The following is a 23,877-nucleotide window of genomic DNA, read 5'->3' as shown; positions in this document are numbered from 1 at the left end:
GTTTGTTTTGTTTTTTTGCGCAATTATATGGACACTTCAACCGGATTTCTGCCGTCGGTGTCGCCGTTGCTGTGAGGTTTCGTATGGATTCCAAGGGCTATAAAATCGTCACCGCGCGCCATATGCACGAGCGAAAGCGCGTGGGGGACGCGCGCTATCATGGAGAGCGAACACACGGCAGAAAGCAAACGCGACCGTCACGAGAAAGGCCGTGGGGGTATGGGAGGGAGGGAGGCAGGGCGACGCTGTGCTCCGGCACCAAAGGCGTATCTTGCAGCCGGGCGTAAGGGGAACTTGCCACTCAGTCTCCCACGCAAAAGCAAGAAAGTGGGAAGGCAGCGCGGGAGGGAGGGGGGGGGGGGGCGCAGCTTCTACTCTGCCAACAACTGCCTTCGTACTTTGCCCGGCTGTAGCCGTCGCCCGCACCGTCTCTTATCTCCACACGACTCTAACCTTTGTATGCGCCTGTGCATCCGCCGCTCTATTTCCTTTGAAGCGATAGACCGCATGAACCTTGCCCGCTGCGGCGGCTGCGCTTGCTGCCAGCGTTTTGACAGTCGTAATCTGCGGTCATTCAGTGTGATCTACTCTTGTTTGCTTGTGCGCGCTGACACCACGCTTGTTAATTCAGTTAGTAAGCGGATGTGTCCATGTTTATGCAGCCGATAAAACTACTATCCCTACTCCGAATAGCTCTCTACTAATTTGCTATCGCAATTGATGCTTCGCCTTTCGGGCGAAACTGCGACTTTTTTTTTTTTTTTTCGTGGGGAAGTATTCGCTGTCCCTAGCAAAAATTCTAATACAAAACTAATAGCCTATTAGGTTATTGACACTAATACAGTCTATTAGGTCTATTAGTGTATTAGTCTAATAGATATTGGTGTATTAGTATAGTAGGCCTATTAGTTTAGTAGGTCTATTAGTGTATTAGTCTAGCAGGTCTATTAGTGTATTAGTCTAACAGGCCTATTAGTGTTAGTCTAATAGGTCTATTGCTCCCTTCATTCAAACCTGATCCTGCCGCTTGCTGCAGCTGGTCTAGCCCGCCAAGCTGGCACTCTCTCCTTTTCCAGTTGATGTTGCCGACGCGCTGGTGCACGCTGTGACACATCACACTAGATGAGCGCGGACACGCGCTTTCAAACGCTGGCGGCGTGTGGAAGCGCCGCTGCAGAAGCGAGCGAAGTGACCTTCGTGCTGTTGTTAATCGCTTCAACGCAAACTGAGCGCCGAGAACACACAGCCCGCACAAAGCTACGAGCCGCCGACACATCTACACTGCTAGACTCCGCCCCAACGCACATCGCTTTCAAGATACGGCCCGCGCGACTGCGCGTCGCCACACAATACGCAGTTGATGCCAGAGTACAGTACAATGCCACCCCGCTATCCCTCCCCCCTCGCCGGTGTCTCGAGCGCAACGGAAGAAGGCGCGCTTCCTCTCTGCTTTTCTTCCGCGCGCGAGATTTAGGAGATTTAAGGTACGGCCACGCTAGCGTAAAAAACACGCGGCAAAAACACGCCGCAACGCGTCATGCCGCGCGCGGCAAAAGCGGCAGGAATCGGGGGTTTTGCGGCGTGCCGTGCGAAATGGGTTCGAGACCCATTTCTGCGGCAAATGTCGCATGCCGCGAGATTAAGAACCAATCAAGAGTGACGAGGGTGACGTCACGGAGCCATCACAACCGGACCGCCGCCGGGTTTTCAATCGACGATCGTCGTCTCTCGCATGAAACAACGAGCGCTCGCGGTGTTGCTCGCTCGTTCGGAGAGCGCGGAAGATCTTATCGCGCTGCCGCGCGGCGAGATGCGCTTGCCACGGTGGCCTCGCAGCAAGGCGCTGACGCGCGGCAACTGCCCCCGCGGCATGACGTGACGCGCGCGTTTTTTGCCGCTAGCGTGGCCGTCCCCTTACTGACGCCGTCGTCGGCTCCTCTCGCACGTTTTCACTCGCACATACAGCATACGGCGCGCGGCGACTGCATTATCGCCCTTGGACTTTATACCGAATATCTATGAGCCGAATTTTCGAATTTTCGTGCCGAACCTGCATATAACGAAATCCTCTTTATAACGAATTTTTTCGGGAATTTGTCAATTTCGTTATATCCAGGTTTAACTGTAGTAGACACGCAACACTGCTTGTATAAGACTAATAAATCTAATAAACACGGCCTATTGGTCTTATAGGTAAATCACTACAACTAATAGAAATTTCTATTGGTCTAATACAAGACTGTATTAGAGTAATTATTACAAACTTCTATTAGAATGTTTGCTAGGATTGTTAAAACTGCCAAACTTAATTGCTCAGTATAAGTAGGACTAGCTGCTGCTGTCTTAGCAAGCACTGCATGTTACTTGCTTTCAGTTAAACCATTTCATTAGGATCCAAACTGGAACCAGTTGCTACCAGTACAACTGGCCAATGTTCAAGTTGGTTCCAATTGCTACTGATACAAATGGTCAAAGTTCCAGTTGGAATCCAACTGGAACCAGTTGATTCCAGTACAACTGGTGAAAGTTCCAGTTACCTCTCTACTGGAACCTGTTGATTCCAGTACAACTGGTCAAAGTTCCAGTTGTATCCCAACTGGGTCCAGTCACTCCCAGTATAACTGGAAATTGTTCCAGTTGGATCCCAACTGGAACCAGTTGCTACCCAGTTGCTTTCCAACTGAGACCAGTTGGTGTGTAACTGGAACCAGTTGGTTTCCAGCTAGAACAGTTCATCCCAGCTGATCCCAGTTGGATCCCAGTTGGAAATTTTCACCTGGGTTAATTTTTTGACTCTTTGTGGGTGCTGGCGGTTTCTGTCTTGCCAAGTAAATGAAACTTCACAAGGTCTCTTATGTTATCCCTAAGACTACTTGAAGGCAAAAGTCCGAGTGCCAATGGATTAAAAACACACTTAACGTACACATCCCCCTAAATTCGCTTAGTCTGCTTTGCTTAGTCATCCCTCTTAATTTGTTTATGGATCCTCCTAATTTGCTTACTCATCCTCTTCATTTGCTTACTCATCCTTTCAATTCGCTTAGTCATCCCCCTTAATTTTCTTAGTGTACTTCGTTTAGTCATCCCTCTTAAATCCAAAGGTCGACGGTTCAACTCCCATCCAAGGTCTAGTGTTCAAGTGCCTTAATTAACTCTATCTTACTTAACTCTGTAGGAATTAACTTTGCCTTCATTAACATCAAAGGTTGTGGGTTCGAGTGCCTTAATTAATTTTTATCTTAATTACTTGTGCCCAAATAACTTTGCTTTAAAAAACATCAAAGGTGGTGGGTTTGACTCCCACTGAAGGTTGTGGGTAGCACACACGGGCACCTTCTCCCACGGGCACTCGCCGTCGCTTGGGCACGTAGCGCACTTGGCGTGAGCAGGCGGACATTTTCTCGTGCGCGCGCAGCGCGTGCAGCGGGAGCGGGGCGGACACGGAAGAGATGCACTTTGCCCCCTCCCGGTTCTCGCTCGCCTCTCGCGACGCGCGTGCCTGAGTGGGAAGAGGGAAAGTATCCGACGGGCGAGGAGGACATTTCCCTCGCGAAAAGGTAAAAAGGTATAAAGGAGCGCGACCGAGAGACCCTGGGGCTCTCTGACCTCGCTACCTCATCTACCTGCCCATACGGATATAACCGCATCTACCTGCATACGGACATACCCGCTACCTGCCCATACGGATATACCCGCTACCTCGCTACCTGCCCATACGGATATACCCGCTGCAAACCATGAGTGACCTCGTTTGCGTGATTACCACATGTGACGAGGCAAGCCTATTTTATTACTTATTATACAGAGCGAACTTTCCTCTGCAAGTGTGTTTTATTGCCCACAGCAATAAACGTTGTTGAGTTGACTCCCTTGTTGCCTTATTCGCCCGAACCCTACGTAGCTGCGATTATACACGCTACGGGTTAGGGAAGACCCCCACATTTGGCGCTACCAACGTGGTTTGAATTCGGCAACACGGCAAATTATTTTCTGTTTTTTGGAGCTGGGACTACTGAAGTTACAGCCAACAATGGCGACGGGCTTGTCTGACTTTCCAGATTTTTTCATGTTGTCGGATGTAGCGGCAGATAATCAAAGACCTAGTGCTAACACGGTGGCACCTTCCGAACAAACCGGTAGCTTTGATTTTGAGTGTTTCACGCGGAACAGTCAGGATCGCGGAAATGCCACGTTGTCAGGGTTTAGGCCTGAAGGCAGGCGTAACACGCCGAGCACCTCGCCACTTCCTCCCGCGGACACAGAGGCACATATGCACCTGAATAGTTCGACGCAAGCTGCGGATGCGTCCAAACCTTGGGGCGGTAGTATTCTGTCGAGCGAAATAATGCTGCAGAATGCACTGCAAGTCATGCAGAGCTTAGCCGGCGCCCTGCAGAACACAATGCAGGCCCCGCCACAGAGCAAGCGACCACGAATTAAGGTAGACATGCCTACCTATAGCAGGTACCACGATAGCACTAGTGCAAACGAGTACCTCGACCGTCTGCAGTAATATCAGCAAGCAACAAGGCGGGCTTTCAGACGCCGAACTTCTCGCGCGCATGGTCCCTGCTTCACTGTCTGAGCAGGCGGCTCGTTGGTTCCGACTGGCTGGATACAGAGCCCGCACTGTAAAAGAGTTCCGCGCGAACTTCCACGAGAAATTTCTTACGGCGAACTACGAGTGGCGTTTGAGGAGAGTGTTGGAGTTGCATACCCAGCATCTGGACGAGTCCCTGCTGGAGTATGTTCGAGCGATGGACGAACTTTATTGTCTCGCAAGTCCTCTCGCCAATGACGCCGAGAAAGTCGAGCGTGTCACACGGCAAGTGCACCCGACTTTCGGGGTCTGCTTCAGGGGATGTAGGTTCAAAGACCTAGACGAGCTCGCCGCCAAAGCAACAACGCATCCAAGGGGACATTCCTCGCGGCATGAGCATACCGTCCGCCTTCACACGCCGCGCTGTCACTCAAGCCTCGCTGTGCGTGGAATGGCAGCGGGATCGCTTCACATTCCCCTATGGTCGACGCATCGGCATCGTTCGCCGACGAGCAGGTCCAGCGCAGTTGGGAATTATCAGACCGCGCCTTAGACCCGTACGCCTACGCGCTGAAAACAGCACAGCATAACGCGGCATGCAGTGCGCCGCGGCAGGAACTTGCAACTAATGCGAGAACTGAGGAGCGGCACATGCCGACCGCCGAGCGGGGAAGCTACAGCCTGCCGGATTGGAGCGACGGGCGCCCACGCCACCGAGGCATCTGTGGCCGTTGATACCAGTGCGGCGGACTGGGGCACATCGCCCGTGACTGCGCAAGCATGCCTGGCCGAGGTCGAGCACGTGGTTCGGGAAACGGGCGAGGCCGCCGGTGATCCACCTTGGGTCCCGGGCAGCGATCTCGAACACAACCAGTGATTTCCATTTACTTGCGCCTTTGGCTTGTCGCATAGGAGATGTCGCGGACTCGCAGGCGTTCATCGATCTAACGATAGTGCGAAAGAAGTTTGCCGCACTATTGGATACTGGGACAAGAGCTTCTTTATTTGGTGACGAGGTGTTGCATCATCTCTGCGAGAACAATATCCCTTAAGAGATAGTGACACCACTTTCCACCTTGCTTCCGGCGCAGCACAATCGAGCGGTGCAGCTAGGCTAGTGATCCGTTGGGAGAGACGCGTCAGGCGACAATGCCTCGTACATCTTCCAGGTCTGTCAGTGCCTGTTATTTTAGGTCGAGTCTTTCTCGCCAAGTCGGGTATTTTGATAGACATCGCCAGCGGAGGTTACCGAGAGAACAGAACGGGTGCTTTGAAGCGTTTCGCAAAAGCGCCCGTGCCTGCGGAGACACGCCAGTCTCCGGGCGCGGCGCGAGCGGGCAACACCCAGCCACAGCCGAGCGAGCAAACAGTAATCGGTGAAGGCGATGAAAGCAACGGAGAGACAATGGCACAGTATTGTGCCGCGGTGTGGCAAGGGGCAGCGCACCCACTTTTGTCAAAGGTCAACAGCCTGCCGGAGAGAGAAAGGGCACGACTGTCATCGCTGTTGTACGAATACGACGTGATTTTCACGGACCGTCCGGGCCGCACTACGCTAGTCAGGCACAGGATAAGCATGGGTGACGCTGCACCGTGGAAATGTAATCCTCGGCCGATAAGCTTGACTAATGGAAAGCACTTGACAGCGCCTTATACGAACTCATCGACACAGCCGTTGTGGAAAGGTCGAACAGCTAATGGGGCTTCCCGGTAGCTCTAGTCCCGAAGAAGGACGATACTTATCGCCTTTGTGTAGACTACCGCAGGCTGAATGAGGTTACGAAGAAGGATGCATACCCTCTACCCTCCATTTCCTCTTTGGTAGCAGTTGATAACGGACAATGCGTCCTACTTCACTGCAAAGGTGTTCGTTGACTCATGCGCCACACTTGGCATTAAGCACAAGAAAACAACAACCTACCATGCTCAGTGGAACCCCACTGAACGAGTCAATGGCAACATCAAGCACATGCTTGTCACGTTCAACGAAAGACATAAGGACTGGGATACCTACCTTCCAGAGATCGGGTTTGCATTGCGATCGACAGTGAACTGCTCGACTGGATTTTCGCATTCTTCTCTCAACCTGGGGAGAGAGCTGCCGAATCCGATGGATAGGGTTCTCGCGGATCGCAGTGGAATGCCAGTCGCGCCGTCAGCACAAGCTGAATACGCGACGCATCTACGTGCCAAGATGACGGAAGTTTTACATGAAGCACGCTGCAATCTTCGCACTGCTAGGGCACAACAGAAGGCGCAGTAGGACCGCTCCCATCGGAACGTTCCGTCCACTACGAAGTGGGCGATCTGGTGCTTCGATGCCAGCACGTTCTCAGCGATTCAAGCAAACAGTTCGCTGCCTTGCTGGCGCCGAAGTGGACCGGGCCATATCAAGTGCGAGAGAAGGTTTCCTGGCTTGTTTACCGGCTCAAGAACAAGAAAGGAAAGCCGATCGGCGGACCGGTACACGTATGCGACCTGAAACGCTACGTGCCGCGTGATGAGCAGTGGGATGACGATCAGGCCCTCCCTCAACCGCGATCGGGGGGAGAGAGCAGTCAGACACGAACGGCGAGCCCGCAGCCGCGCTACAATTTGCGTAGCAGGCGAAAGTAATCTGACTGCTAGTTGCGTAACTCGACGACTGTGAGGAACATTCGTAAGTCCGGGTGGCGTTGCGTACCGCGTGAGCATACAGCCGCGCTGGGCTGGCACCTTGGTAGTTTCTTCCGGGGAAGCGAACGTCTAGTGACCACGGAGCGCCGAGTATGGACGATGAGTTGTCGCTCTAGCAAGTACCCTCACAGGCCACAACGGGAATGTGGCGTGAACACTCTACGCGTGGCTATGCGGGATGCGGTTTGACCAAAGACTGCTGTGAGGGCTAGTGCGGTGATTATCTTGTGCTGCAACTCGAATTGGTGATGATGCTTGCGAACATTCCCTTCGTAACAGACGTCGACGGGGTTCCCGGATACGCTGATCACAGTGCCGCTCCCTGCAGTTTGCTAATAATTTCCAGGAGCAGAGCAAGACGAGATACAGCCGTGTGAATTGCCTGCAGTACGCGCTGGAACAACTGACGCCCTTGCAGCACTGACGGCGCTACGCCGGCCTTGGAGCCACACAAACCGCTAGCCGGCGGCCGGCAGGTGACCACCCGCTCCAGCGCAGCCGACCCCTGGGGCACGGCACTGAGAGCCAGCTTCGAGCCCCGACAACGATGCCGCCTTGCAAGCCCGCCTCCCAAGCCCGAGCAGTGCAGCTGACTAGCCGCCTCGGAGTCGGCATCAAGTGTCCGCCAGCTGAGGGCTACATCACCACCATCCCGACGCTTCCTCGGTCGCCAACCTCGGCGGGTACTCGGGCAAACGGACGTCCCTAGGTGCCAGCTTCAACATACGGGGGCCTTCTTAAGGGGTGGAGGATGCGGGGAGCACACGCCGGCACCTTCTCCTGCGAGCGCTCGCCGTCACTTGCGCACGTAGCGCACTCGGCGTGAGCGAGCGGACATCTTCTCGTGCGCGCGTAGCGCGCGCAGCGGGAGCCGAGCGGACATGGGAGAGATGCACTTTGCCCTCTCCCGGTTCTCGCTCGCCTCTCGCGATGATCGTGCCCGCGCGGGAAGAGGGAAAGTATCCGACGGGCAAGGAGGACATTCCCGTCGCGAAAAGGTAAAAAGGTATTAAAAGAGCGCGACCCAGAGGCCCTGGGGCTCTCTGACCTCGCTACACCTACCTGCCCATATGGATATACCCCCTGCAACCCGTGAGAGACCTCGTTTGCGTGACTACCACATGCGACGAGGCAAGCCTATTTTATTATTATACAGAGCGGACTTCCCTCTGCAAGTGTGTTTTATTGCCGACAGCAATAAACATTGTTGAGTTGACTCGCTTGTTGCCTTATTCGCCCGAACTCTATGTAGCTGCGAATATACGCGCTACGGGTTGGGGAAGACCCCCACAAGGTCTATGGTTTGACCCCTACCAAAGGCCGAAGGTTCGACTCCAACCAAAGGTCATGGGTTCGACTCCTACCAGAAGTCGACGATTCATAACCTTAATTAACACCAAAGGTCGTGAGTTCGACTCCCTCCAAAGGCCAAGGGCTCATAGCCTTTTTGTACCTTTCGTGTCGTCGACGCCTTTTCGCTCAAGGTCAACTGACTATTGAGAGAAATAAGGCTTTCGCCTTGAAAACTCGGCCAACTAGGTATGTAGTACTCGAATAGATGAGCAGCAGAATAAATCTCTCCCTGTTTGCAAACAGTGTGACGTCACTGCGTGGGCTCCTCCCCTCTGCCGTGCTTCCGAAGCGGGCGCTGGTTGGCAAAAAACGTTCATGCGACCTGTTCTCTCTGCATAAGAGCGCCGCTTGTGTATCAACTGCTGTGATCGTAAGTCCAGCATAATGCTATTTTTTGAAGTGACAGCATTTACGAACTGTGCTTAGGAAGTATAATCGTCCCCGTTTTACCGGTACAACAATGTAGTGTTGTTGCCGAGTGCATGGTTCCCGTAAGTCAGCGTGTGGTGATTTCATAAAAGTGCCCCTCTTTCATAGATCAAACATCTACAAAAATGTATTACTCCTCGAAAACAAACATTTTATGACAGATGATGCACATTTTCGCGTTGACAAAGTGATACTTCGCTAAATGACTAGTCTTCGAACGCAAACTTGTGTTGCATTGTCGGGAATGCACTGATTTGCGCCCCATTTACACTGTAGCTTTAAACAATATACAAGATGAACTTTGTCTACAACTACACGGTGGCTCAGTGGAGCCGTAACAAGTAGTGGCGCCTAAATTCACATTAGGGAGAAATGCCGAAAAACTTATTACCCAGCTTTAGGAGCATGGTAAGATACCTTAGGTGGACAAAATTAATCCGGAGCCTTTTGTTACACTGTCCCCCATAAGCTGCTGTGCAGCTTAGGGTTGTTAAACACCATAATTTAACTTTAATATTAGTCTCAGTCATGTGAATGTACAAAGCAAAATCTTACATAAGTACATAATCCTGAGACTTTGGGTAACAGCGCAAACAGACGACCACAAAAAGGGAGACACGGACACACAGGCGGTGACTAACAACTGGTTTTATTGTGAAGGATAGCACACCTTATATATGCCAGAGTGAAGCAAGGGAAAGGGGAAAACATAACAAGGGTAACATCGTGCCAACAACGCAAGCGCAAAAACGCCAACCAAGCGCAACAAGACGCAAACAATTATTTTTCTTTCTAATCTGAACCCCCGATAGCCGCATCCAGAAGATAAAATTCAGCGTCAAAGAGAGCAAGGGAAGGGGTGCTGAAGCACTTGCTACCGAACTTCCTGATGTGGTAAGCTTCCAAACTGATGCGCGCTGTCTTGTCACTACTCTTTCCTAGAATCGTCGTCTCCTTTAACCGGGCCACACAATCAGTGCACTTGCTAACGTGCGCAACTATATGTGCGTATTTGTCATCTCGTTTTTTCAGTTTTAGAGCGTGTTCCCCTAAACGGTCATTGACACAGCGACCAGTTTCGCCGACGTAAAACATCCCACAAGACATGGGAATGCAATACACCACTCCAGTGGAACATTTGACGAACGGCGGTTGGTGGTTCTTCTGGCATCCACGTTTACTGGTGTTGCAGATACGTGGGCACAACTTTCCCAGCTTGTTAGGGGCAGAAAAACATATTGGCACGCCGTGCCTACTTGCCACCTTCTTCAGATTGTGGGAGAGTTTATGGATGTAGGGGACCACCTCAGGTCTATGTGCCTTCCGGTGATCCTCCGCCGTTGTACTTCCCGTTCCACGCTTGAATTTTTGAAGGAGGGTTTCAGAAACAGCAGTCAAGACCGAGACGGGAAACCCTGCAGCCAAAAGACGGCTTACCTGATTGTTAAAACTGAGCGTCATCTGATGTGGGCACGATTTCTGGAGAGCCGATTCCATACACATCACCGCTATTCCTCTCTTAATTGTCTTGGAATGTGCCGATTCATAGGGCAGTAGCTCCTTCTTAGCCCGTGGGTAGTATCCCCAGCAAACGTGTCCATCACAGAACGTGATTTTAAGGTCTAAAAACTGTAAAATTGAAGAGTCCGGAAGTTCATGGGTGAAACGCAACCCACGTCCATGTTTGCTAAAAAAAGATAAAACTTCACCTACAGTAGAGGAGTAGGTGGAGGCAGGCTGCTTTTTTAAAAGCACTAAAAAATCGTCAACATACCTAAAAGTTTTTAAAACCAGCCCCCCATTAAACACCTGTTCTAGTGTGTCGTCCACCTTGGCCAGAAAAATGTCACAAAGAATAGGGGCTACGCAAGACCCTATGCAGATGCCATCACGCTGCAAAAAAGGCTGATCGTCAAATACAATAAAAGTAGAATTCAAGTAAAACTGCAATAAAGACAGAAAATTATCAACGGACACGCCGGCGGTGTTCTGGAAGGATACGTCGCCGTTAGCTTCAATGCACTCTTTGACACACGCTAACAGTTGATTCTGCGGGACAGAATAAAACAAGTCCTGCACGTCAACAGAAAAACCAAAACCAACATGATCATTTCCCTCTAGAAACTGTGCTACTGCGGCTGAATTTTTGACCAGAAATGGGTCGTTCACAACAAGCACATTCCTGACTCGGCACATTCCAAGACAATTAAGAGAGGAATAGCGGTGATGTGTATGGAATCGGCTCTCCAGAAATCGTGCCCACATCAGATGACGCTCAGTTTTAACAATCAGGTAAGCCGTCTTTTGGCTGCAGGGTTTCCCGTCTCGGTCTTGACTGCTGTTTCTGAAACCCTCCTTCAAAAATTCAAGCGTGGAACGGGAAGTACAACGGCGGAGGATCACCGGAAGGCACATAGACCTGAGGTGGTCCCCTACATCCATAAACTCTCCCACAATCAGAAGAAGGTGGCAAGTAGGCACGGCGTGCCAATATGTGTTTCTGCCCCTAACAAGCTGGGAAAGTTGTGCCCACGTATCTGCAACACCAGTAAACGTGGATGCCAGAAGAACCACCAACCGCCGTTCGTCAAATGTTCCACTGGAGTGGTGTATTGCATTCCCATGTCTTGTGGGATGTTTTATGTCGGCGAAACTGGTCGCTGTGTCAATGACCGTTTAGGGGAACACGCTCTAAAACTGAAAAAACGAGATGACAAATACGCACATATAGTTGCGCACGTTAGCAAGTGCACTGATTGTGTGGCCCGGTTAAAGGAGACGACGATTCTAGGAAAGAGTAGTGACAAGACAGCGCGCATCAGTTTGGAAGCTTACCACATCAGGAAGTTCGGTAGCAAGTGCTTCAGAACCCCTTCCCTTGCTCTCTTTGACGCTGAATTTTATCTTCTGGATGCGGCTATCGGGGGTTCAGATTAGAAAGAAAAATAATTGTTTGCGTCTTGTTGCGCTTGGTTGGCGTTTTTGCGCTTGCGTTGTTGGCACGATGTTACCCTTGTTATGTTTTCCCCTTTCCCTTGCTTCACTCTGGCATATATAAGGTGTGCTATCCTTCACAATAAAACCAGTTGTTAGTCACCGCCTGTGTGTCCGTGTCTCCCTTTTTGTGGTCGTCTGTTTGCGCTGTTACCCAAAGTCTCAAGATGTACCAACTCGCCCAAAAAGAAGTATTGATGAAGTACATAATCCATTGTGCGGTAACTTCGCTGCGTCTGCTGCCTCCTTTGCTGCTCTCAACATTACAAGACCCAACTTTTGCATGTTTATGTGCATCATCACGGCATGAAGTCCGTGCCATAAATGTGAATACACAAATAACGAAAAAAAAAAGTTCAGTTTTACTTAAGACCCTTGAGATCTACGTTAAATCACGATAATTTCAGTGGTTTGCGTTTAAGGCATTTTCAGTGGTTTGTCCCGTGGTTAAATGCATACATGGCTTCGGCAGTGGTCAAAACATCTCAGTCGATACCTCTCAGTCTATAAATTATGCTCAAACGAAGGTGATTGTTGTTTTTTATAGTTTTTTTTCTGCGCACAGCGCAGATGACACTGAAATACATGCGCTCACTAATTATCATGTCTCATTCATTCTCACCTTTTCAATAATTACGGGTCCTGAAGTTCTATCGGTGCCTGATCACTACAACTGGTTTTATTGCACGCAACATACGTCCACAGTCTCGTAAGCAAGATGTATTGCTAATCACGTAGCACACCACGCGCGCACGTATACACACAAACGCACACTACGCAAAGATAAACCAATATCATCGCTGTTCTCGCCACACACTTTACCACAGCAAATGTGGCACACTTCCATGGAAAAGCCGATATTTTTTTTTGTACAATCCATCATAGACCACCACCACGTGGTTCACGTTCGCAAGTAAAAAAGGCCAGTGTCGCCACATTTTCATCGCGCAGTTTAGCACGCGCCGATGTTCTCCGACACACATTACTGTTAATCTGGCTGGCAAGAGAATTGTGGAGGTTCACGTAAAAATTAAAAATTAAATAAAATAAATAAAAACACGCATCCACATGGCGCTCACCTACACCAACTTCTGCATGACTGCACCACGCAGAAAGCCGGCGGCGGCTGTTTTTTGCCAACCAGGGTCACTGCACGTGAGCCAGTGATGTCACGCTGTGACGTCGCCGGTGTGGTGTGATCTACCCCAGGAGAGGTGTATTGGGAAGAAGTGAACAAGCCGGCTATTTTATTTATTTATTTATTTATTTATTTATTTATTTATTTATTTGCAATGCCTACAGCGCCCTTGTGGGGCATTACTGTAGGGGGAAATAATTACATTCAAATACAAAAATACAAATACATAGCAAAATGCAGATTGCTGACATGTCATTTGGAATTAACCACAGTACAACTACGAAATTTCGTTTAAAATCAATAAAGACAAAAAAAACATAAATCGCTAGGACAAATTGCACAAATCGACCTGCAAGCACAAATCAAGCACAAATAGAAACAGACACAAATGTAAGCACAAATCGCAAGCACAAATCGCTAGAAGGAGGAGAAGAAACTGTAAACAATAACTTTCATGTGAGCCCAGGCTGAGATGAAATGGAACTTTGAAGGACAAGTGGGAATGTTGAAAGGGGAGCGGAGGCAATTTCTTGCGGGAGTTTGTTCCATTTTTGAATTGTTCGTGGGAAAAATGAATGTTTGAAAAGATTTATTCTGGTAGCAAACTCACAAACTTTTAATGTGGGATCAGTACGGGCAGAAACAAGCAACCAAGTGTGGAGAAACAAGTGAAGTGAACAAAATGAATGCCAAGTTGTCATTTTGAATGAAATCAAGCCTCTTTGATGACATTTCCGTAAACATGAAAAAAAGCTTCAAGTAGTATCGCAGGTTCCTAAATATGAGTGGGATTCATAGATTTCTTTTTTCTTTTCTTTATGCCGGATTTTTGTAACACAGTGACTGGAGAGTAGCTGTGGTGCACGAAAATTCAAGCTGAAGAGCTCATCTTTTAAACGAAACCAACTTGGCGATAAGCGCAGAGTTGTACCCCATTGTAAATGCGCATTTTTGGGGTCTTCACTGATGCAGACTGAGCCGCCTTGCATTGTAAAAATTGACGTTATGACTGAAATACGGGTGTGCAAGATGAAAAACTCTGCAGGTTAGGAGAAAAATAAATGTATATTCTGAAAATATCATTTAAAGAAAATTTGTATTTTTGTTCGAGGTTTGTAGCAACAGAAAGATTGTTGAATGGACGTAGCTGCACTGTTAACTGATTTCTTTATTGAAATTCCCGGGATTTTTATGTTGTCACCAAATCTTGTCCTTTTTATCTTCCTGTGGCTTCTCCAAAAAGCTACTTTTCTTGTCAAGACCACTGACAAGAAATTACAAGTATTTACAAATTACATGGCCACTGACAAGTACTTTTGTGTTTTTTCTCGCACCAAAAGCCCATGTTCCCACTTGAGTACTGGCCAGCTACTTTGCTTCAGCAAAATTAAGCCATAGGTGATCACTGCAGTATGCTTGAGCTTTTGCTGTGAAAAGCCACAAGTGTGTCAATGCTCTTGGGAGTGGCAGTGTTTGGACACCCATAGCAACATGCTGACCACGTTTGGACACACAGCATTCATGATTCAAGTTATTTGAAATGCCAGTGTCTATTTAAGAATTTCTCGGTTGCTGGCCATTGGATTGACCGAGCCTGGCACAAATACTGAGCTTGTTGGCAGCATTGGGCTCATGCACTGTGCCTGTGCTGCCCCAACTTAGTGTTGTGCTGAGATGCCCCACACTGTTACTTCATTCATGGTTATGTGAGCAGCTCCAGTGATTAGGTGGTCTTTTGTGGGGAAAGGTGCAAGTGCAGATGCTGCAGAGCCGGCAGGCGCAACGGTGCCTACAAGTGCTGCCCGAGGCACAGGAGCAGAGCCCACCGCTTGGCCGGCGCCCTGAAAAGCCACTGCTGCTTGAGACGAGCCTGCCAGGCCACCATCAGGGTGTGGCCACCATCAGCCTGGGTGCAGCCCATGCTCAGCTTCGGCGCCTGCGCAACTGCAGCTCCTCGTTGCTCAAGGAGGCCACCGTGACGTGCGTCGCACCCCACCACAGCAAGGTTGGCTTTCTCAAGGGTTTCCTAAATCTACCACGTTTTAAAGATGGGCTAGTTATGTGCTACATCTTGAACTCATATTCGCGGCACAAAATTCAGGAGGACAAGCACACAGAGCAAGGCCAGCGTTGGTCTTGTCTATTTCGTTTCTTTCTCTGTGTGTGTCTTCTTGAATATTGTGCTGCGAATATGAATGCTGGCTGGAAGTAGCTTTATCACATAAGTGAACTTTGCCTGACCTGTCAAATCCACATTTTTGCCATGCCACCAGAATGGCAGCAGTGGTTTAGTGAAATAAAGCTGTGGGGGTTTAGTATCTCACAGGAGTACCGACCACTGTGGGTTCGGGCTTAGCGAGCCACAGGGCAGCGTTAACTGTCACCTCATGTCCTCTAGCGCACCACTGCACGCGCGCTTAGGCTGCAAAAGGAGGGGGCACCGATTGCTACACATGCGTACGATTTTTCACCCTAATTTAGCGGAAACCGTTTGTCACCGGGGACACCCAACACTGCTCAAACGCCCAGTCCCAGGCTGGCACAAGAATGAAAAGGCTACCGCGCCAAAGGCGAAAAATACAGAAAAGGGCACCGCTAGCACGTCGCTGAGGGAGGATGGCTCACCTTGACACGCTGCTGGGAAATGACCCTGCAGCTATGCTGCTTTCTCTCCCGATAACCAATGTGCCCACACACGAAAACTCCGGCCATCTCCATCGGCTTGGGCCTCCGATAAGTGCAGCTTGGCGCAGTATGACCACGCATGAGCACTAGGCACTGTCTTGGGCTTAGTGTTCGGAAAAAAAACACCGCCCAAGCACTCCGTACAGATGGTTAACCAGCGAAGATGAAACGTACGGCCCCGGTATTTAGCAGTGGGTTAATCCCAACGCTGTATTGAAGCATTTCTCAATTATTAGTTATTGTTATGATGTGGATAGTGGCATGTGGCGGTGACAAGATGAGCTTGGAATGATGATTCTGCTGTGGCAACAACAAGAAGAGAATTGGTGATGGTGATTGTGGAAGAAGACCACGTGCCACCAACAAGCAAGCGGCGTGCAGAACGTGAGGGCGAGGGGCAGTCTCGAACGGCAGATCGCAGAATGGCGGTGCAAGGCTCGATGACTGGCAGGATGGGTGTCCTGCTACCGTGCGGACCTGGTCGGAGATCCCACTCGTGGTTGAGCTCTCCTGTGCACCAGCGGCCTGCTGTTATAGCGGCCAGGTGCAGTGCTTCCTGCTGGCGACTGGGACGCCTGAGCTACCTGCCTGCTGAGTGAGCCCGATGACTAGCAATCGGGGGTCCTGCTACCGTGCGGACCTGGTCGAAGATCCCACTAGTGGCTGAGCCCTCCTGTGCACCAGGGGCTTCTGTAATAGCGGCCTGTTGCAATGCTTCCTGCTGGGCACCGGGGCGCCTGAGCTACCTGTCTGCCGACCGAGCCCAGCGTTCTAGCGGCCAAGGCGTTAGAGGCCAGGCGTTACGGCCCAGCTACAGCAGTGGCCTGGTGTTCTGCCGGCCTGCTGTTCCCCTGCTTCCATATCACGACAAGGTGTGGCGTGATGATGATGGCTAAGACGTGGCCGTCGCAAGCAACACACCAGCTGTCTTCAAGGGTCAGACGATGCAGCGACGCACTACGCAACGACAACCGTCATGGTCATCGCTACGACGACACACACCGGCGAGTCGTGATGCATGAGTGCTAGGCACATCTTTATATAGAAGGACAAGCGACTTCGCGAGCTCTAGCCTGTGTGTATGTAAATCGTCTGTATCGTGTTAGCATGTCTGTATAAAGTCTGTGTTGCATGTAAAAAGCTCCCCTCTGCCGTGTCATTATTAAAAGGATCCTGGGCCCAAAGGAAACGGCGAGTTTGTTTCCATCACAGTTACATGTTTGTGTTCCTAGTGCAACGCAAGCGCCAATGGCGGGTGGATGCTGGTAACCACAATGCTGAGCTAACTCGAGATATCGAACGCATGCTACAACGGCGAGCCGAGGAGGAGGCGTTGCGGGCAGAGCAGCGTAAACGTGGCAATGGCGGGAACGTGTTCGCCGGGGCCAACGCCTGCTTTCTGCGGGAGTTTCTCGAGCGGCACTTTGGCTTCAGCTGCGATGAAATATCCACAGTGAAATCGTGAAGTAGAACGCAAGCGCCAATGGCGGGCGGATGTTGCTAACCACGATGCAGAGCTAACTCGAGATAGCGAATGCATGCGCCAACAGCGAGCCGAGGAGACGGCGTTGCGGGCAGAGCAGCGTCAACGTAGCAATGGTGGGAACGCGTTCAATAACAACGTCACTAACGGCACTGCCACTGGCGCACGCGCTTCTGTGCGACGTAGAGAACGACGTAACTGACCGCGCAGCAAATGGAGACGTTTAGAGAAACATGGGACGAACGGTTTTTCGTTTTGCCTAGCCATATACAGCTTTCGCTGTAAAAAGGAGCAACACAAGGTATGAGCTTGTTGTAGGTGCAAAGGCACCGTAGTTGAGCTCAAGTCTGGGGTCCTACCGAAGGGGCCAGCTGACCAGGTGGAAAACATTTATTGTGGAGCACACGCCGGCATCTTCTCACGCGTGCGCTCGTCGTCGCATGCGCACTTAGCACACGTGGCGGGAGCCGGGCGGACATCTTCTCCCGCTGTGGGGAGCACACGCTGCCACCTTCTCCCGCGGGCGCTCGCCCGTCGCTTGCGAACGGAGCGCACGGGCGGGCATCTCGTGCGCGCACAACGCGCGCCGTGGGAGCCGGGCGGACACGGGAGAAATGCACTTTGCCCTCTCCCGGTTCTCGCTCGCCTCTCGCGACGCGCGCGCCCTGCGCGGGAAGAGGGAAAGTATCCGGCGGGCGAGGAGGACACTCCCCTCGCGGAAAGGTAAAACGATATAAAAGAGCGCGACCGAGAGACCCCCGGTCTCTCTGACCTCGCTTGACCTACCTGCCGATACGGATTTACCCGCTGAAACCCGTGAGTGACCTCGTTTGCGTGACTACTACACGCGGCGAGGCAAGCCTATTTTATTACTTATTATACAGAGCGGACTTCCCTCTGCAAGAGTGTTTTATTGCTGACAGCACTAAACGTTGTTGAGTTGACTCGCTGGTTGCTTATTCGCCCGAACCCTGTGTAGCTGCGATTACACGCGCTACGGGTTGGGGAAAACCCCCACATTTGGCGCTACCAACGTGGTTCGAATTCGGCAACACGGCGAGTTTTCTTTTCTGTTTTTTGGAGCTGGGACTACTGAAGTTGCAGTAAACAATGGCGACGGGCTTGTCTGACTTTCCAGATTTGTTCATGTTGTCGGATGTCGCGGCAGATAATCAGAGGCCTGGTGCTAACGCGGCGGCAGCTTCCGAACAAACCGGTAGCTTTGATTTTGAGTGTTTCACGCGGAACAGTCGGGATCGCGGAAACGTCACGTTGGCAGAGTTTAGGCCTGAAAGTAGGCCTAACACGCCTAACACCTCGCCGCGTCGTCCCGCGGACTCAGAGCCACCTATGCCTCTAAATAGTTCGACGCAAGCTGCGGATGCGTCCGAACCTTCGGGCGGTAGTATTCTGTCAAGCGAAATAATGCTGCAGAATGCGCTGCAAGTCATGCAGAGCTTAGCCGGCGCCCTGCAGAACACCATGCGGGCCCCGTCGCAGAGCGAGCGACCACAAATTAAGGTAGACATGCCTACCTATAGTGGGTACCACGATCGCACTAGTGCAAACGAGTACCTCGACCGTCTGCAGTATTATCAGCAAGCAACAGGGCTTTCAGACGCCGAACTTCTCGCACGCGTGGTCCCTGCTTCACTGACTGAACAGGCGGCTCGTTGGTTCCGACTGGCCGGACACAGAGCCCGCACAGTAGAACAGTTCCACGCGAACTTCCGCGAGGAATTTCTTCCGGCCAACTACGAGTGGCGTTTGAGGAGAGAGTTGGAGTTGCGTACCCAGCATCCGGACGAGTCCCTGCTGGAGTATGTTCGAGCGATGGACGAACTTTATCGTCTCGCAAGCCCTCTCGCCACCGACGCCGATAAAGTCGAGCGCGTCACACGGCAAGCGCACCCGACTTTCGCGGCCTACTTCAGGGGATGTAGGTACCGAGACTTAGACGAGCTCGCCACCGAAGCAAAGCGCATCCAAGGGGACATCCTCGCGGCGCGAGCATACCGTCCGCCTCCACCCGCCGCGCTGTCACTCGAGCCTCGCTGCGCGTGGAACGGCGGCGGGATCGCTTCACATTCCCCGAGGGTCGACGCGTCGGCATCGTTCGCCTACGAGCAGGTCCAGCGTGGTTGGGAATTATCAGACCGCGCCTTGGACCCGTACGCCTACGCGCTGAAAACAGCACAGCATAACGCGGCACGCAGTGCGCCGCGCCAGGAACTTGCGACTAATGTGAGAACGGAGGAGCGGCACATGCCGACCGCCGAGCGTGGAAGCTACGGCCCGCCGGATTGGAGCGACGGGCGCCCACGCCACCGAGGCTTCGGTGGCCGTTGCTACCAGTGCGGCGGACTGGGGCACATCGCCCTGACTGCGCAAGCACGCCGGGCCGAGGTCGAGCACGTGGTTCGGGAAACGGGCGAGGCTGCCGGTGATCCACCTTGGGTCCCGGGCGGCGATCTCGAACACAACTGGCGATTTCGATTTACTTGCGCCTTTGGCTTGTCGCATAGGAGATGTCGCGGACTCGCAGGCGCCGTTCATCGAGCTAACGATAGCCCGAAAGAAGTTTGCCGCATTATTGGATACTGGGGCAAGCGCTTCTTTATTTGGTGACGAGGTGTTGCAGCATCTCCGCGAGGACAATATCCGCTTAAAAGATAGTGACATCACTTTCCGCCTTGCTTCCGGCACAGCACAATCGAGCGGTGCAGCTAGACTAGTTATTCGTTGGGAGAGACGCGTCAGGCGACAACGCCTCGTACATCTTCCCGGTCTGTCAGTGCCTGTTATTTTAGGTCGAGACTTTCTCGCCAAGTCGGGTATTTTGATAGACATCGCCAGCGGAGGTTACCGAGAGAACGGAACGGGTGTTTTGAAGCGTTTCGCAAAAGCGCCTGTGCCTGCGGCGACACGCCAGTCTCTGGGGGCGGCGCGAGCGGGCCACACGCAGCCGAGCGAGCAAACTGTAATCGGTAAACACGATCAAAGCAACGGAGAGACGGTGGCACAACATCGTGCCGCGACGTCGCAAGGGGCAGCGCACCCACTTTTATCAGAGGTCAACAGCCTGCCGGAGAGAGAAAGGGCACGACTGTCATCGCTGTTGTACGAATACGACGCGATTTTCACGGACCGGCCGGGCCTCACTACGTTAGTCAGGCACAGGATAGACACGGGTGATGCTGCGCCGTGGAAATGTAATCCTCGGCCAATAAGCTTGACTAAACGGAAAGCACTTGACAGCGCCTTCGACGAACTCATCGACACAGGCGTTGTGGAAAGGTCGAACAGCCCATGGGGCTTCCCGGTAGTTCTAGTCCCGAAGAAGGACGATACTTATCGCCTTTGTGTAGACTACCGCAGGCTGAATGAGGTTACGAAGAAGGATGCGTACCCTCTACCCTCCATTTCTTCTTTAGTATCTAACCTAGGCGGGGCGAAGTACTTTACGACGCTCGATGCTAGTCGGGGATATTTTCTGGTCGAAATGGACGAGCGCGACACAGAGAAACGGCTTTCACTTGTCACCGCGGGCTCTTTCAGTTCAAAAGAATGTCTTTTGGCTTAGTCGGAGCTCCCGCTACTTATCAGTGGTTGATGGACCGAGTTCTAGGAGATGCGAAGTGGCAACATGCTCTCGCATATCTCGACGACATAGTGGTTTATTCGAAAACATTCGACGAGCACTTGCGCCACTTGAGAGACGTCCTAGACAGGCTGAGGTCCGCGGGTATCACGTTGAACCCGAGTAAAGCTCAGATAGCTGCGAACAGAATAACGCTGTTGGGATTCACGTTGGACAACGGCCGCATTCTGCCGAATGAGGATAAGCTTGAGGCTATACTGAGCTACCCGTCGCCGAAAGACATCGGCGAACTGAGACGCTTTCTGGGATTGGTGAACTTTTATCGCCATTCATTCCAGACTGCGCGGCAGTGCAAGCGCCTTTAACGAAGCTCTTGAGGAAAGACGAGCGTTGGACTTGGGGTCCAGAGCAGGAGGCGGCACTGCGTGGCCTCACAAAGGTGCTCGCTGACACAGCAGAGTTGCAGCTGCCTGACTTGAACAGGGAGTTTGTGATTCAAACAGACGCAAGCGACCTGGGTCTAGGTGCAATTTTGCTTCAGGAGCACGGAGGCATTCTCCAACCGGTTGCGTTCGCGAGCCGTTCGTTGACGCCGGCGGAAAGGAACTACTCGGTGACAGAGAAGGAGTGTCTCGCGATAGTTTTCGCTCTGCGAAAGTTTGACTATTATGTCGACGGGAGTGGCATTCACGATTGAGACTGACCACATGGCTCTCACTTGGTTGAGGCGCTTGAGTGAGCCGAGTGGCCGCCTGGCGCGTTGGGCACTGCTGCTGCAGCGTTACGACTTCACCGTGCGCTACCGCAAAGGAAAAAGCAATGCCGCAGCGGACGCACTTTCGCGAGCGCCAGTCCGAGGCGAGGGAGAAACCTTGGCCGTAGCCCGAGTAAGGGACTCGGAACAACCGTCGATCCTGGGCGAGAGCGTGAACCACGTAGATGTTGTCGGTTCCGCAGGAGTTGTCTTCAGCAGAAAGGAGCTGTTCGAGGCTCAGCAGAAGGATCCGTTTTGTCGAGCCGCCGCGCACATGGAGGCAGCTGGTATTGCTGTCGGTGCGGAGCGCTCAGGAACAGCTGGTAATGCTGTGAGCGCGCTGGATTCCTATCTGCTGAATTCCGACACCGTCCTGCTGAGGTATATTCCCACCGAGAACGACACAAGTGAGGCGTTTAAGGTGGTGATACCGCGCGCATTGAGAGGAGCACTGCTACGCTACTTTCATGACTCGTGCATCGCTGGGCACGCGAGCGGCCCCAAGACTTACGTTAAGTTGTGTCGCTTCGCCACCTGGCCAGGCATGAAATGAGACCTGATTCGCTACGCCCGATCATGTCATGTGTGCCAAAGCGTCAAGCCCCGAGGCGGACGACCGCCCGGCTTCATGCAGCCTATCGACAGCCAGACTCCCTGGCAAATCGCGGCATGTGACGTCATGGGACCGTATCCCACAACACCGAGCAGGAACAAATTCTTGCTGGTGGTCACGGATCACTTCAGTAAATGGGTAGAACTTTTCCCCCTACGAAAACTGACGGCACGGGTGATCATGGATAAGTTGATGGAGGTTTTCACCAGGTTTGGTTTTCCGGAGCAGTTGATAACGGACAATGCGTCCTACTTCACTGCAAAGGTGTTCGTTGACTCATGCGCCGCACTGGGCATTAAGCATAAGAAAACGACAACCTACCATGCTCAGTCGAACCCCACTGAACGAGTCAATCGCAACATCAAGCACATGCTTGTCGCGTTCTCTGAAAGGCATAAGGACTGGGATACCTACCTTCCAGAGATCGGGTTTGCATTGCGATCGACAGTGAACCGCTCGACTGGGTATGCGCCTTCTTCTCTCAACCGGGGGGAGAGCTGCCGAATCCGATGGATAGGGTTCTCGCGGATCGCAGCGGAATGTCAGTCGCACCGTCAGCACGAGCTGAATACGCGATGCATCTATGTGCCAAGATGACGGAAGCTTTACACAAAGCACGCTGTAATCTTCGCACTGCAAGGGCACAGCAGAAGGCGTAGTATGACCGCTTGCATCGGAACGTCCACTACGAAGTGGGCGATCTGGTGCTTCGACGCCAGCACGTTCTCAGCGATGCTAGCAAACAGTTCGCTGCCTCGCTGGCGCCGAAGTGGACCGGGCCGTATCAAGTGCGAGAGAAGGTTTCCTCGCTTGTTTACCGGCTCGAGAACAAGAAAGGAAAGCCGATCGGCGGACCGGTACACGTATGCGACCTGAAACGCTACGTGCCGCGTGATGAGCAGTGGGATGACGATCAGGCCCTCCCTCAACCGCGATCGGTGGGAGAGAGCAGTCAGACACGAACGGCGAGCCCGCAGCCACGCTACAATTTGCGTAGCAGGCGAAAGTAATCTGACTGCTAGTTGCGTAACTCGACGACTGCGAGGAACATTCGTAAGTCCGGGTGGCGTTGCGTACCGCGTGAGCATACAGCCGCGCCGGGCTGGCACCTTGGTAGTTCCTGCCGGAGAAGCGAACGTCTAATGACCACGGAGCGCCGAGTATGCACGACGAGTCGTCAAGGGCACAATGGGAATGTGGAGTGAACGTTCGACGCGTGGGTGTGCGGTTTCACCAAAGACTGCTGTGAGGGACAGTGCGGTGATTATCTTGTGCTGCGACTCGAATTGGTGATGATTCTTGCGAACATTCCCTTCGTAACAGACGTCGACGGGGTTCCCGGATACGGCCAACTATGCTGCTGATCACAGTGCCGCTTCGTGCAGTTTGCTAATAATTTCCAGGAGCAGAGCAAGACGAGATACGGCCGTGCGAATTGCCTGCAGTACGCGCTGGAACAACTGACGCCCTTGCAGTACTGACGGCGCTACGCCGACCTGGAGCCGCACGAACCGCTAGCCGGCGGCCGGCAGACGACACCCCCTCCAGCGCAGCCTACACTAGGGCGCAGCACTGAGAGCCACCTTCGAGCCCCCACAACGATCCCTCCCG

The 23,877-nt window shown here is 52.2% G+C and overlaps 1 protein-coding gene across 1 annotated transcript in view; it reads left to right on the top strand.

Annotated features, from left to right (window-relative positions):
• LOC119434975 (uncharacterized) overlaps positions 1-23,877 on the top strand; it is a gene marked incomplete at its 5' end in the record, with an annotated part of 83,132 nt that overhangs the window by 4,664 nt on the left and 54,591 nt on the right. The window contains one exon of the mRNA XM_037701968.2: positions 14,878-15,135. Coding sequence (XP_037557896.2) covers positions 14,878-15,135 — 258 coding nt within the window. The remainder of the gene's footprint in view (positions 1-14,877; positions 15,136-23,877) is intronic.

Source organism: Dermacentor silvarum, unplaced genomic scaffold (assembly GCF_013339745.2).
Source record: "Dermacentor silvarum isolate Dsil-2018 unplaced genomic scaffold, BIME_Dsil_1.4 Seq357, whole genome shotgun sequence".
NCBI classification, from domain to species: domain Eukaryota; kingdom Metazoa; phylum Arthropoda; class Arachnida; order Ixodida; family Ixodidae; genus Dermacentor; species Dermacentor silvarum.
The sequence above is the reverse complement of the archived record's forward strand: the minus strand, read 5'-3'. Positions and strand labels throughout refer to the sequence as shown.